Here is a 15,200-nt window from a genome sequence, read left to right as displayed (position 1 = left end):
CCATACATGGACCAACCTCCTCCATACATGGACCAACCTCCTCCATACATGGACCAACCTCCTCCATACATGGACCAACCTCCTCCATACATGGACCAACCTCCTCCATACATGGACCAACCTCCTCCATACATGGACCAACCTCCATACATGGACCAACCTCCTCCATACATGGACCAACCTCCTCCATACATGGACCAACCTCCATACATGGACCAACCTCCTCCATACATGGACCAACCTCCTCCATACATGGACCAACCTCCTCCATACATGGACCAACCTCCTCCATACATGGACCAACCTCCTCCATACATGGACCAACCTCCTCCATACATGGACCAACCTCCATACATGGACCAACCTCCATACATGGACCAACCTCCTCCATACATGGACCAACCTCCATACATGGACCAACCTCCTCCATACATGGACCAACCTCCTCCATACATGGACCAACCTCCTCCATACATGGACCAACCTCCTCCATACATGGACCAACCTCCATACATGGACCAACCTCCTCCATACATGGACCAACCTCCATACATGGACCAACCTCCATACATGGACCAACCTCCTCCATACATGGACCAACCTCCATACATGGACCAACCTCCTCCATACATGGACCAACCTCCTCCATACATAGACCAACCTCCTCCATACATGGACCAACCTCCTCCATACATGGACCAACCTCCTCCATACATGGACCAACCTCCTCCATACATGGACCAACCTCCTCCATACATAGACCAACCTCCTCCATACATAGACCAACCTCCTCCATACATGGACCAACCTCCTCCATACATGGACCAACCTCCTCCATACATGGACCAACCTCCTCCATACATGGACCAACCTCCTCCATACATGGACCAACCTCCTCCATACATGGACCAACCTCCTCCATACATGGACCAACCTCCTCCATACATGGACCAACCTCCTCCATACATGGACCAACCTCCATACATGGACCAACCTCCTCCGTACATGGACCAACCTCCTCCATACATGGACCAACCTCCTCCATACATGGACCAACCTCCTCCATACATGGACCAACCTCCTCCATACATGGACCAACCTCCTCCATACATGGACCAACCTCCTCCATACATGGACCAACCTCCATACATGGACCAACCTCCTCCATACATGGACCAACCTCCTCCATACATGGACCAACCTCCATACATGGACCAACCTCCTCCATACATGGACCAACCTCCTCCATACATGGACCAACCTCCTCCATACATGGACCAACCTCCTCCATACATGGACCAACCTCCTCCATACATGGACCAACCTCCTCCATACATGGACCAACCTCCATACATGGACCAACCTCCATACATGGACCAACCTCCTCCATACATGGACCAACCTCCATACATGGACCAACCTCCTCCATACATGGACCAACCTCCTCCATACATGGACCAACCTCCTCCATACATGGACCAACCTCCTCCATACATGGACCAACCTCCTCCATACATGGACCAACCTCCATACATGGACCAACCTCCTCCATACATGGACCAACCTCCTCCATACATGGACCAACCTCCTCCATACATGGACCAACCTCCTCCATACATGGACCAACCTCCTCCATACATGGACCAACCTCCATACATGGACCAACCTCCTCCATACATGGACCAACCTCCTCCATACATGGACCAACCTCCTCCATACATGGACCAACCTCCTCCATACATGGACCAACCTCCTCCATACATGGACCAACCTCCTCCATACATGGACCAACCTCCTCCATACATGGCCCACCTCCTCCATACATGGACCAACCTCCTCCATACATGGACCAACCTCCATACATGGACCAACCTCCTCCGTACATGGACCAACCTCCTCCATACATGGACCAACCTCCTCCATACATGGACCAACCTCCTCCATACATGGACCAACCTCCTCCATACATGGACCAACCTCCTCCATACATGGACCAACCTCCATACATGGACCAACCTCCTCCATACATGGACCAACCTCCTCCATACATGGACCAACCTCCTCCATACATGGACCAACCTCCTCCATACATGGACCAACCTCCTCCATACATGGACCAACCTCCATACATGGACCAACCTCCTCCATACATGGACCAACCTCCTCCATACATGGACCAACCTCCTCCATACATGGACCAACCTCCTCCATACATGGACCAACCTCCATACATGGACCAACCTCCATACATGGACCAACCTCCTCCATACATGGACCAACCTCCTCCATACATGGACCAACCTCCTCCATACATGGACCATCCTCCATACATGGACCAACCTCCTCCATACATGGACCAACCTCCTCCATACATGGACCAACCTCCTCCATACATGGACCAACCTCCTCCATACATGGACCAACCTCCTCCATACATGGACCAACCTCCATACATGGACCAACCTCCATACATGGACCAACCTCCTCCATACATGGACCAACCTCCTCCATACATGGACCAACCTCCTCCATACATGGACCAACCTCCTCCATACATGGACCAACCTCCTCCATACATAGACCAACCTCCTCCATACATGGACCAACCTCCTCCATACATGGACCAACCTCCTCCATACATGGACCAACCTCCTCCATACATGGACCAACCTCCTCCATACATAGACCAACCTCCTCCATACATGGACCAACCTCCTCCATACATGGACCAACCTCCTCCATACATGGACCAACCTCCTCCATACATGGACCAACATCCATACATGGACCAACCTCCTCCATACATGGACCAACCTCCTCCATACATGGACCAACCTCCTCCATACATGGACCAACCTCCTCCATACATGGACCAACCTCCATACATGGACCAACCTCCTCCATACATGGACCAACCTCCTCCATACATGGACCAACCTCCTCCATACATGGACCAACCTCCTCCATACATGGACCAACCTCCTCCATACATGGACCAACCTCCTCCATACATGGACCAACCTCCATACATGGACCAACCTCCATACATGGACCAACCTCCTCCATACATGGACCAACCTCCTCCATACATGGACCAACCTCCTCCATACATGGACCAACCTCCTCCATACATGGACCAACCTCCTCCATACATGGACCATTGTCCGCTTTCTTCGAAATTCCACGGGAAAATAATAATAAATAATAAATAATAATAAAAAGCACTAGGTGATAACACAAGTCATGTTTTGTATTTACATCATGTAATGTAGTGCACAGTAGAAAGTATATTTATTGGTGAATTGTAGCAAGCTTTTCACCCAATGGTACCGTTAACTAGTAAATGATTTATGTGGAAATCAAGTCCAGTCAAAACCAGTATCCCTTCTAGCCATCACCACCACCAGTTCATTCTCTGTATGTATCTCAGGTAGAAATCAGCAACCGCCCCTTTTCTTAATTATTTTTAAAATCTGATGTGTGAAAGCTATTTAGAGTCTTTAAAACGTATACAAAACAAAATGTCAAAAAAAAAAATGTATTTGCTATATATGTCTGTATTTGATTTGATATAATGTGGAATAGTTTTTTTTTTTCTTCTCATTTCTTTGGAATCCCTCCGGCTATTATGTTTATGTTTTGCATGTTACTGTTAATAAAAAAATAAAATAAAAAATTAATAAAAAGGAAAAGAAATCAGCAACCTGGCGTCACTTCCTGAAAAATGTGGAAATTGCGCCTCTCTGTGGTGAAAATATATAATACCAGAGGTTTAAATATGCCTTCTACGGTGTCCTCCGAGGATCAAACATTTTTTTTCATACCGGATGAATAGAGAGAAGAAGAAAAAAAATCGCGTTTGTTTGGTCGAGAACGAGGCGAACAGAAACTTCTGGGCGAAGACGAGGTTGAGTAGACTCGTTTTGAATTTCCAATCCTTGTCCCCCTCATACCCACAACGCTGTTAGCTACACACTCAGACTAGAGAGGGCTATGTAAAGAGCTTAGACTAATCCTAAAATCATGAGAATTGTTTGACTCAAACTAGATATTCTATTATTATTTTTTTTTTACTAGCTAGTCCTAGCCGAACAAGCTAACGTTAGCTAGCTTGCTACACAGACATTTTAACCCAACATGGCGCTTTAAAATAATGTATTTTTTTTTTTTTATGACCAGGGATGATGATGATGATATGTTTGGCTAGCTAGGAAACTCTGCTCCTGCAATCAATCAATCAATCAAAAACAATCACAAACGACTCTTATACAAATAGACCCACCCAGGAGTCGAGCATTGAATAAACCGTCTTGCTGTGCATCAGCTGTTTTTGTTATGGTTAACTAGCTAGCAATCTAGATCCAATTGACCATTCTGAAAATGCCAATGAATGGATTTGCAATTATTACAATACTGATTGATGATGATGATGATGATGATGATGACACTTGCACCCAATGAAATACCTGTACCTGGTCACTAAAATAGGGTTATATTGGTTTGTGTATGTAGCTAGGTAGCTGACTGTCTGCTTGGGAGATGGAGGAGCAGGAGAGAGCTATGGAAGAGGATGCTCTGGACTCCAAGCCTCCACTGACCACTGAAGAGGATGAGCCCAAACACACAGACCTCCACGGGTCTCATATCACTGAAACACAACAGGTGGGACTTAAACCTATGAGTCGGTGGGACTTGACCCTATGAGTCGGTGGGACTTGACCCCAGGAGTCGGTGGGACTTGACCCTATGAGTTGGTGGGACTTGACCCCAGGAGTTGGTGGGGCTTGACCCCAGGAGTTGGTGGGACTTGACCCTATGAGTTGGTGGGACTTGACCCTATGAGTTGGTGGGACTTGACCCCAGGAGTTGGTGGGACTTGACCCCAGGAGTTGGTGGGGCTTGACCCTATGAGTTGGTGGGGCTTGACCCCAGGAGTTGGTGGGGCTTGACCCCAGGAGTTGGTGGGGCTTGACCCCAGGAGTTGGTGGGGCTTGACCCCAGGAGTTGGTGGGACTTGACCCCAGGAGTTGGTGGCACTTGACCCCAGGAGTTGGTGGCACTTGACCCCAGGAGTTGGTGGGACTTGACCCCAGGAGTTGGTGGGACTTGACCCCAGGAGTCGGTGGGACTTAAACCTATACATTTCGAAATGATTTGTGATGAGAAAGAATAATACAGTGCATATATCAGGAGACCAGATCAATGTAAATTAGCATAATCACATGCACGTGAAGTATTGTATTGTTTTCCAGGAGCCCAGTGAACCTGAAGAGAATGAGACGAAGCCACAGTCCTCAGAGCTGCTTGTTATCAACAGCATAGCTCCTCCAGACAGCTGGGAACCAGCCCACACTGATATCGAACCTGAGCAACTGACAGAGACAGAAATGCTGATCCTGTCACAGACAGAGAATCGGACAGCGATACAGACACAGGACCAAACACAGACATTATCACAGACAGAGGAGTTTATCATACTTGATCAGAATGGACAGCCCATACAGTGTGAACGCGTGGTGAGTAAGAGAGGGTTTCAGAAGAGCATAGAAACAGGTCCAGGCAGCTGCCCAATGGTATCCTGGTGATCTCAGATGTGTTTGTGCTGAATAGCTAACTTTTTATAGCCTGGTTGGCTCGTTAGCACAAACACATCTGACGGCACCAGGCTAGACTAGACTAGTCAATTCATTTTTTTTTTGTTTTTGTTCCATGCTTCTTAAACACAACCTATGAACTGTTGGGTTTGAGGTCTTGGTCTAACCTGAACGTCTTTCATCCTCTAGGTGATACTGACCGGTCAGTCAGACAACGGAGAGATGTACGTTATCCCCTCTAATCAGGTATTACTTCCTCGTGGACAACTACTGGACATCATAGACCTCACAGGTATTATTAACCATGAAACTCACCTGTTTTCTACAGAGACCGTCGTCCTATTCCCTATTATATGTGCACTACTTTTCACCAGAGCTGGCCTACAAGTGACTTCAGGTCAGACTGATGTTATGTGGAGCTCGATCGACAGAGCAGCGGAATTTTAATTCAGGATGAGTCGTCAGGGAAACGGAAGTCTGCATTTCTGACGTCCCCTCTGGAAATATATTAGTTGTTTTATTACAGTTTTGTTCTATTTCTTGTAAGACAGTGTCAAGGAAATTTAAACAGAAATTGATCAAATTTCTTGTACAGTGTTTGGTGTTACATAATTGACTAGAACGCTATCTCTATCAGAGGAGGCTGGTCTCATAATAATGTCTGGAACAGAACGGAACGGCATCGAACACCTGGAGCCCGATGCATTTTTTTACATTTTACATTTCAGTCATTTAGCAGACGCTCTTATCCAGAGCGACTTACAGTAGTGAATGCATACATTTGAATTCATTTCATACATTATTATTATTATTATTTTTATTTTTTTCGTACTGGCCCCCCGTGGGAATCGAACCCACAACCCTGGCGTTGCAAACACCATGCTCTACCAACTGAGCCACATGCGATTGATGTAGTTGATGATACCATTCCGCTCCAGTCATTACCACGAGCCGGTCCTCCCCAAATGAAGGTGCCACCAGCCTCCTGTGCTCTCTCTATATTTTGGTATATGAAGTTGACTATTGGTCAATTTGTTTAGGATCCTGCGGAGGGAAGACCGCGGATGAGGAAGAGCTTCACACTATCACGTTAACGGCCGTTACGGACGACAGCGGCGGTTCGACGACGGCCGTTACGGACGACAGCGGCGGTTCGACGTCGGCCGTTACGGACGACAGCGGCGGTTCGACGTCGGCCGTTACGGACGACAGCGGCGGTTCGACGTCGGCCGTTACGGACGGCAGCGGCGGTTCGACGTCGGTAACGTCGGCCGTTACGGACGGCAGCGGCGGTTCGACGACGGCCGTTACGGACGACAGCAGCGGTTCGACGACGGTAACATCGGCTGCAGCTAACACCTCGGCACAGAGGTGGGCTCACATCTACTTCTTACCGTTACACTCAGTAACTCTTTCAGGAATATTAGGTTAATTTGACAATAGTTGTAACTGTTACTGTATTGTTGTGTTGCTGTTTAGCTCTCAGGACTGTTTCGCCTCTCTTCTGAAACCTCTCCCATCCAACGCCCCCATCTGGGCCCTGAGGCTTCATAATGCTGAGGTACGTCTACTAACTGGGCCCTGAGGCTTCATAACGCTGAGGTACGTCTTCCAACTGGGCCCTGAGGCTTCATAATGCTGAGGTACGTCTACTAACTGGGCCCTGAGGCTTCATAATGCTGAGGTACGTCTACCATCTGGGCCCTGGCGGCTTCATAACGCTGAGGTACGTCTACCATCTGGGCCCTGGGGGCTTCATAATGCGGAGGTACGTCTACCATCTGGGCCCTGGGGGCTTCATAACGCTGAGGTACGTCTTCCGTCTGGGCCCTGAGGCGTCATAATGCTGAGGTACGTCTACCATCTGGGCCCTGAGGCTTCATAACGCTGAGGTACGTCTACCATCTGGGCCCTGAGGCTTCATAACGCTGAGGTACGTCTTCCATCTGGGCCCTGAGGCTTCATAACGCTGAGGTACGTCTTCCATCTGGGCCCTGAGACTTCATAACGCTGAGGTACGTCTACCATCTGGGCCCTGAGGCTTCATAACGCTGAGGTACGTCTACCATCTGGGCCCTGAGGCTTCATAATGCTGAGGTACGTCTTCCATCTGGGCCCTGAGACTTCATAACGCTGAGGTACGTCTACCATCTGGGCCCTGAGGCTTCATAACGCTGAGGTACGTCTACCATCTGGGCCCTGAGGCTTCATAATGCTGAGGTACGTCTACTAACTGGGCCCTGAGGCTTCATAATGCTGAGGTACGTCTACTAACTGGGCCCTGAGGCTTCATAATGCTGAGGTACGTCTACTAACTGGGCCCTGAGGCTTCATAATGCTGAGGTACGTCTACTAACTGGGCCCTGAGGCTTCATAATGCTGAGGAACGTCTACTAACTGGGCCCTGAGGCTTCATAATGCTGAGGTACGTCTACCATCTGGGCCCTGAGGCATCATAATGCTGAGGTACGTCTACCATCTGGGCCCTGGCTGCTTCATAACGCTGAGGTACGTCTACCATCTGGGCCCTGGGGGCTTCATAATGCTGAGGTACGTCTTCCAACTGGGCCCTGAGGCTTCATAATGCTGAGGTACGTCTACTAACTGGGCCCTGGGGGCTTCATAATGCGGAGGTTCGTCTACCATCTGGGCCCTGGGGGCTTCATAACGCTGAGGTACGTCTTCCGTCTGGGCCCTGAGGCTTCATAATGCTGAGGTACGTCTACCAATTGGGCCCTGAGGCTTCATAATGCTGAGGTACGTCTACCATCTGGGCCCTGAGGCATCATAATGCTGAGGTACGTCTACCATCTGGGCCCTGAGGCTTCATAATGCTGAGGCTTCATAATGCTGAGGTACGTCTACCAACTGGGCCCTGAGGCTTCATAATGCTGAGGTACGTCTACCATCTGGGCCCTGAGGCGTCATAATGCTGAGGTACGTCTACCATCTGGGCCCTGAGGCTTCATAATGTTGAGGTACGTCTACCAACTGGGCCCTGAGGCTTCATAATGCTGAGGTACGTCTACCATCTGGGCCCTGAGGCGTCATAATGCTGAGGTACGTCTACCATCTGGGCCCTGAGACGTCATAATGCTGAGGTACGTCTACCAACTGGGCCCTGAGGCTTTATAATGCTGAGGCTTCATAATGCTGAGGATGCGTCTACCAACTGGGCCCTGAGGCTTCATAATGCTGAGGCTTCATAATGCTGAGGCTTCATAACGCTGAGGTACGTCTACCATCTGGGCCCTGAGGCTTCATAATGCTGAGGTACGTCTACCATCTGGGCCCTGAGGCTTCATAACGCTGAGGTACGTCTACCATCTGGGCCCTGAGGCTTCATAACGCTGAGGTACGTCTACCATCTGGGCCCTGAGACTTCATAATGCTGAGGCACGTCTACCATCTGGGCTCTGAGACTTCATAATGCTGAGGCTTCATAATGCTGAGGTACGTCTACCAACTGGGCCCTGGGGGCTTCATAACGCTGAGGTACGTCTACTAACTGGGCCCTGAGGCTTCATAATGCTGAGGTACGTCTACCATCTGGGCCCTGGGGGCTTCATAACGCTGAGGTACGTCTACCATCTGGGCCCTGAGGCTTCATAATGCTGAGGTACGTATACCAACTGGGCCCTGAGGCTTCATAATGCTGAGGTACGTCTACCATCTGGGCCCTGAGGCTTCATAACGCTGAGGTACGTCTACCATCTGGGCCCTGAGGCTTCATAATGCTGAGGTACGTCTTCCATCTGGGCCCTGAGACTTCATAACGCTGAGGTACGTCTACCATCTGGGCCCTGAGGCTTCATAACGCTGAGGTACGTCTACCATCTGGGCCCTGAGGCTTCATAACGCTGAGGTACGTCTACTAACTGGGCCCTGAGGCTTCATAATGCTGAGGTACGTCTACTAACTGGGCCCTGAGGCTTCATAATGCTGAGGTACGTCTACTAACTGGGCCCTGAGGCTTCATAATGCTGAGGTACGTCTACTAACTGGGCCCTGAGGCTTCATAACGCTGAGGTACGTCTACTAACTGGGCCCTGAGGCTTCATAATGCTGAGGTACGTCTACCATCTGGGCCCTGAGGCATCATAACGCTGAGGTACGTCTACCATCTGGGCCCTGGCTGCTTCATAACGCTGAGGTACGTCTACCATCTGGGCCCTGGGGGCTTCATAACGCTGAGGTACGTCTTCCGTCTGGGCCCTGAGGCTTCATAATGCTGAGGTACGTCTACCAATTGGGCCCTGAGGCTTCATAATGCTGAGGTACGTCTACCATCTGGGCCCTGAGGCATCATAATGCTGAGGTCGTCTACCATCTGGGCCCTGAGGCTTCATAATGCTGAGGCTTCATAATGCTGAGGTACGTCTACCAACTGGGCCCTGAGGCTTCATAATGCTGAGGTACGTCTACCATCTGGGCCCTGAGGCGTCATAATGCTGAGGTACGTCTACCATCTGGGCCCTGAGGCTTCATAATGTTGAGGTACGTCTACCAACTGGGCTTGAGGCTTCATAATGCTGAGGTACGTCTACCATCTGGGCCCTGAGGCGTCATAATGCTGAGGTACGTCTACCATCTGGGCCCTGAGACGTCATAATGCTGAGGTACGTCTACCAACTGGGCCCTGAGGCTTTATAATGCTGAGGCTTCATAATGCTGAGGTACGTCTACCAACTGGGCCCTGAGGCTTCATAATGCTGAGGCTTCATAATGCTGAGGCTTCATAACGCTGAGGTACGTCTACCATCTGGGCCCTGAGGCTTCATAATGCTGAGGTACGTCTACCATCTGGGCCCTGAGGCTTCATAACGCTGAGGTACGTCTACCATCTGGGCCCTGAGGCTTTATAACGCTGAGGTACGTCTACCATCTGGGCCCTGAGACTTCATAATGCTGAGGTACGTTTACCATCTGGGCTCTGAGACTTCATAATGCTGAGGCTTCATAATGCTGAGGTACGTCTACCAACTGGGCCCTGGGGGCTTCATAACGCTGAGGTACGTCTACTAACTGGGCCCTGAGGCTTCATAATGCTGAGGTACGTCTACCATCTGGGCCCTGGGGGCTTCATAACGCTGAGGTACGTCTACCATCTGGGCCCTGAGGCTTCATAATGCTGAGGTACGTATACCAACTGGGCCCTGAGGCTTCATAATGCTGAGGTACGTCTACCATCTGGGCCCTGAGGCGTCATAATGCTGAGGTACGTCTACCAATTGGGCCCTGAGGCTTCATAATGCTGAGGTACGTCTACCATCTGGGCCCTGAGGCATCATAATGCTGAGGTACGTTTACCATCTGGGCCCTGAGGCATCATAATGCTGAGGTACGTCTACCATCTGGGCCCTGAGGCGTCATAATGCTGAGGTACGTCTACCATCTGGGCCCTGAGACGTCATAATGCTGAGGTACGTCTACCAACTGGGCCCTGAGGCTTTATAATGCTGAGGCTTCATAATGCTGAGGTACGTCTACCAACTGGGCCCTGGGGGCTTCATAACGCTGAGGTATGTCTACCATCTGGGCCCTTAGGCTTCATAACGCTGAGGTACGTCTACCATCTGGGCCCTGAGGCTTCATAACGCTGAGGTACGTCTACCATCTGGGCCCTGAGACTTCATAATGCTGAGGTACGTCTACCATCTGGGCTCTGAGACTTCATAATGCTGAGGCTTCATAATGCTGAGGTACGTCTACCAACTGGGCCCTGGGGGCTTCATAACGCTGAGGTACGTCTACTAACTGGGCCCTGAGGCTTCATAATGCTGAGGTACGTCTACCATCTGGGCCCTGGGGGCTTCATAACGCTGAGGTACGTCTACCATCTGGGCCCTGAGGCTTCATAATGCTGAGGCACGTATACCAACTGGGCCCTGAGGCGTCATAATGCTGAGGTACGTCTACCATCTGGGCCCTGAGGCTTCATAATGCTGAGGTACGTATACCAACTGGGCCCTGAGGCTTCATAATGCTGAGGTACGTCTACCATCTGGGCCCTGAGGCGTCATAATGCTGAGGTACGTCTACCATCTGGGCCCTGAGGCTTCATAATGCTGAGGCATCGTCTACCATCTGGGCCCTGAGGCTTCATAATGCTGAGGTACGTCTACCATCTGGGCCCTGAGGCTTCATAATGCTGAGGTACGTCTACCATCTGGGCCCTGAGGCGTCATAATGCTGAGGTACGTCTACCATCTGGGCCCTGGGGGCTTCATAACGCTGAGGTACGTCTACCATCTGGGCCCTGGGGGCTTCATAATGCTGACGTACGTCTACCAACTGGGCCCTGGGGGCTTCATAACGCTGAGGTACGTCTTCCATCTGGGCCCTGAGGCTTCATAATGCTGAGGTACGTCTTCCATCTGGGCCCTGAGGCTTCATAATGCTGAGGTACGTCTACCATCTGGTCCCTGAGGCATCATAATGCTGAGGTACGTCTACCATCTGGGCCCTGGGGGCTTCATAACGCTGAGGTACGTCTACCATCTGGGCCCTGGGGGCTTCATAATGCTGAGGTACGTCTACCATCTGGGCCCTGAGGCTTCATAATGCTGAGGCTTCATAATGCTGAGGTACGTCTACCATCTGGGCCCTGAGGCGTCATAATGCTGAGGTACGTCTACCATCTGGGCCCTGAGACGTCATAATGCTGAGGTACGTCTACCAACTGGGCCCTGAGGCTTTATAATGCTGAGGCTTCATAATGCTGAGGTACGTCTACCAACTGGGCCCTGAGGCTTCATAATGCTGAGGCTTCATAATGCTGAGGCTTCATAACGCTGAGGCACGTCTACCATCTGGGCCCTGAGGCTTCATAATGCTGAGGTACGTCTACCATCTGGGCCCTGAGGCTTCATAACGCTGAGGTACGTCTACCATCTGGGCCCTGAGACTTCATAATGCTGAGGTACGTCTACCATCTGGGCTCTGAGACTTCATAATGCTGAGGCTTCATAATGCTGAGGTACGTCTACCAACTGGGCCCTGGGGGCTTCATAACGCTGAGGTACGTCTACCATCTGGGCCCTGAGGCTTCATAACGCTGAGGTACGTCTACCATCTGGGCCCTGAGACTTCATAATGCTGAGGTACGTCTACCATCTGGGCTCTGAGACTTCATAATGCTGAGGTACGTCTACCAACTGGGCCCTGGGGGCTTCATAACGCTGAGGTACGTCTACTAACTGGGCCCTGAGGCTTCATAATGCTGAGGTACGTCTACCATCTGGGCCCTGGGGGCTTCATAACGCTGAGGTACGTCTACCATCTGGGCCCTGAGGCTTCATAATGCTGAGGTACGTATACCAACTGGGCCCTGAGGCTTCATAATGCTGAGGTACGTCTACCATCTGGGCCCTGAGGCGTCATAATGCTGAGGTACGTCTACCATCTGGGCCCTGAGGCTTCATAACGCTGAGGTACGTCTACCATCTGGGCCCTGAGGCTTCATAATGCTGAGGTACGTATACCAACTGGGCCCTGAGGCTTCATAATGCTGAGGTATGTCTACTAACTGGGCCCTGAGGCTTCATAATGCTGAGGTACGTCTACCATCTGGGCACTGAGGCTTCATAATGCTGAGGTACGTCTACCATCTGGGCCCTGAGGCGTCATAATGCTGAGGTACGTCTACCATCTGGGCCCTGGGGGCTTCATAACGCTGAGGTACGTCTACCATCTGGGCCCTGGGGGCTTCATAATGCTGACGTACGTCTACCAACTGGGCCCTGGGGGCTTCATAACGCTGAGGTACGTCTTCCATCTGGGCCCTGAGGCTTCATAACGCTGAGGTACGTCTTCCATCTGGGCCCTGAGACTTCATAACGCTGAGGTACGTCTTCCATCTGGGCCCTGAGGCTTCATAACGCTGAGGTACGTCTTCCATCTGGGCCCTGAGACTTCATAACGCTGAGGTACGTCTTCCATCTGGGCCCTGAGACTTCATAACGCTGAGGTACGTCTTCCATCTGGGCCCTGAGACTTCATAACGCTGAGGTACGTCTTCCATCTGGGCCCTGAGACTTCATAACGCTGAGGTACGTCTTCCATCTGGGCCCTGAGGCTTCATAACGCTGAGGTACGTCTTCCATCTGGGCCCTGAGGCTTCATAACGCTGAGGTACGTCTACCATCTGGGCCCTGAGACTTCATAACGCTGAGGTACGTCTTCCATCTGGGCCCTGAGACTTCATAACGCTGAGGTACGTCTTCCATCTGGGCCCTGAGACTTCATAACGCTGAGGTACGTCTTCCATCTGGGCCCTGAGGCTTCATACTCTAAACTGCATTACACTGCTCTCAACCTGAAACATTCTAACACATCGAAATCACATTTTATTTGTCACATGCGACGAATACAACAGTAGACTTTACCGTGAAATACTAACTTACAAGCACTTTAACCAACAATGCAGTTTTATGAAAAATAAGAGTTAAGAAAAATATTTACTAAAATAAACTAAAGTTAAAAAAAAAATAGAAGAGCAACAATAAAATAACAATGACTAACCTCGTTGAGGTAATATGTACATGTCGGTAGAAGTAAAGTGACTATGCATAGATAATGAACAGAGAGTAGCAGCAGTGTAAAAAAAGGTGAGGTGGGTGGGAGGGCAGGCAGGCAGGCAGGCAGGCAATGTAAATAGTCCGGGTAGCCATTTGATTAGATGTTCAGGAGTCTTATGGTTTTGGGGGGGTAGAAGCTGTTTTAGAAGCCTTTTGGTCCTAGACTTGGTGCTCCGGTACCGCTTGCCGTGCGGTAGTAGAGAGAACAGTCTTATGACTGGGGGTGGCTGGAGTCTTTGGCAATTTTTAGGGCCTTCCTCTGACACCGCCTGGTATAGAGGTCCTGGATGGCAGGAAGCTTAGCCCCAGTGATGTACTGGGCCGTACGCACTACCCTCTGTAGCGGCTTGCGTTCGGAGGCCGAGCAGTTGCCGTACCAGGCAGTGATGCAACCAGTCAGGATGCTCTCGATGGTGCAGCTGTAGAACCTTTTTGAGGATCTCAGGACCCATGCCAAATCTTTTCAGTCTCCTGAGGGGAATAGGTTTTGTCTTGGTGTGCTTGGACCATGTTAGTTTGTTGGTGATGTGGACACCAAGGAACTTGAAGCTCTCAACCTGCTCCACTGCAGCCCCGTCGATGAGAACGGGGGCTTGCTCGGTCCTCCTTTTCCTGTAGTCCACAATCATCTCCTTCATCTTGCTCACGTTGAGGGAGAGGTTGTTGTCCTGGCACCACCGCTGCCAGGTCTCTGACCTCCTCCCTATAGGCTGTCTCATCGTTGTCGGTGATCAGGCTGTTGTGTCGTCGGCAAACTTGATGATGGTGTTGGAGTCGTGCCTGGCCGTGCAGTCGTGGGTGAACAGGAAGTACAGGAGGGGACTGAGCACGCACCCCTGAGGAGCCCCCGTGTTGAGGATCAGCGTGGCAGATGTGTTGTTACCTACCCTCACCACCTGGGGGCGGCCCGTCAGGAAGTCCAGGATCCAGTTGCAGAGGGAGGTGTTTAGTCCCAGGATCCTTAGCTTAGTGATGAGCTTTGAGGGCACTATGGTGTTGAACACTGAGCTGTAGTCAATGAATAGCA

General features: G+C 50.6%; 1 protein-coding gene across 1 annotated transcript in view; it reads left to right on the top strand.

Moving 5' to 3' along the window:
• The first annotated feature begins 3,836 nt into the window (after positions 1-3,836).
• Positions 3,837-15,200, top strand: part of LOC106582551 (calcium-responsive transcription factor-like) — a 49,978-nt gene continuing 38,614 nt past the window's right edge. The window contains 6 exon segments of the mRNA XM_045707802.1: positions 3,837-3,907; positions 4,513-4,662; positions 5,253-5,516; positions 5,784-5,886; positions 6,635-6,965; positions 7,074-7,155. Of these exon segments, the coding sequence (XP_045563758.1) occupies positions 4,540-4,662; positions 5,253-5,516; positions 5,784-5,886; positions 6,635-6,965; positions 7,074-7,155 (903 nt within the window). The 5' untranslated portion in view covers positions 3,837-3,907; positions 4,513-4,539.

The sequence above is a fragment of the Salmo salar genome, chromosome ssa25 (genome assembly GCF_905237065.1).
Source record: "Salmo salar chromosome ssa25, Ssal_v3.1, whole genome shotgun sequence".
In the NCBI taxonomy this organism is placed as follows: domain Eukaryota; kingdom Metazoa; phylum Chordata; class Actinopteri; order Salmoniformes; family Salmonidae; genus Salmo; species Salmo salar.
The sequence above is the reverse complement of the archived record's forward strand: the minus strand, read 5'-3'. Positions and strand labels throughout refer to the sequence as shown.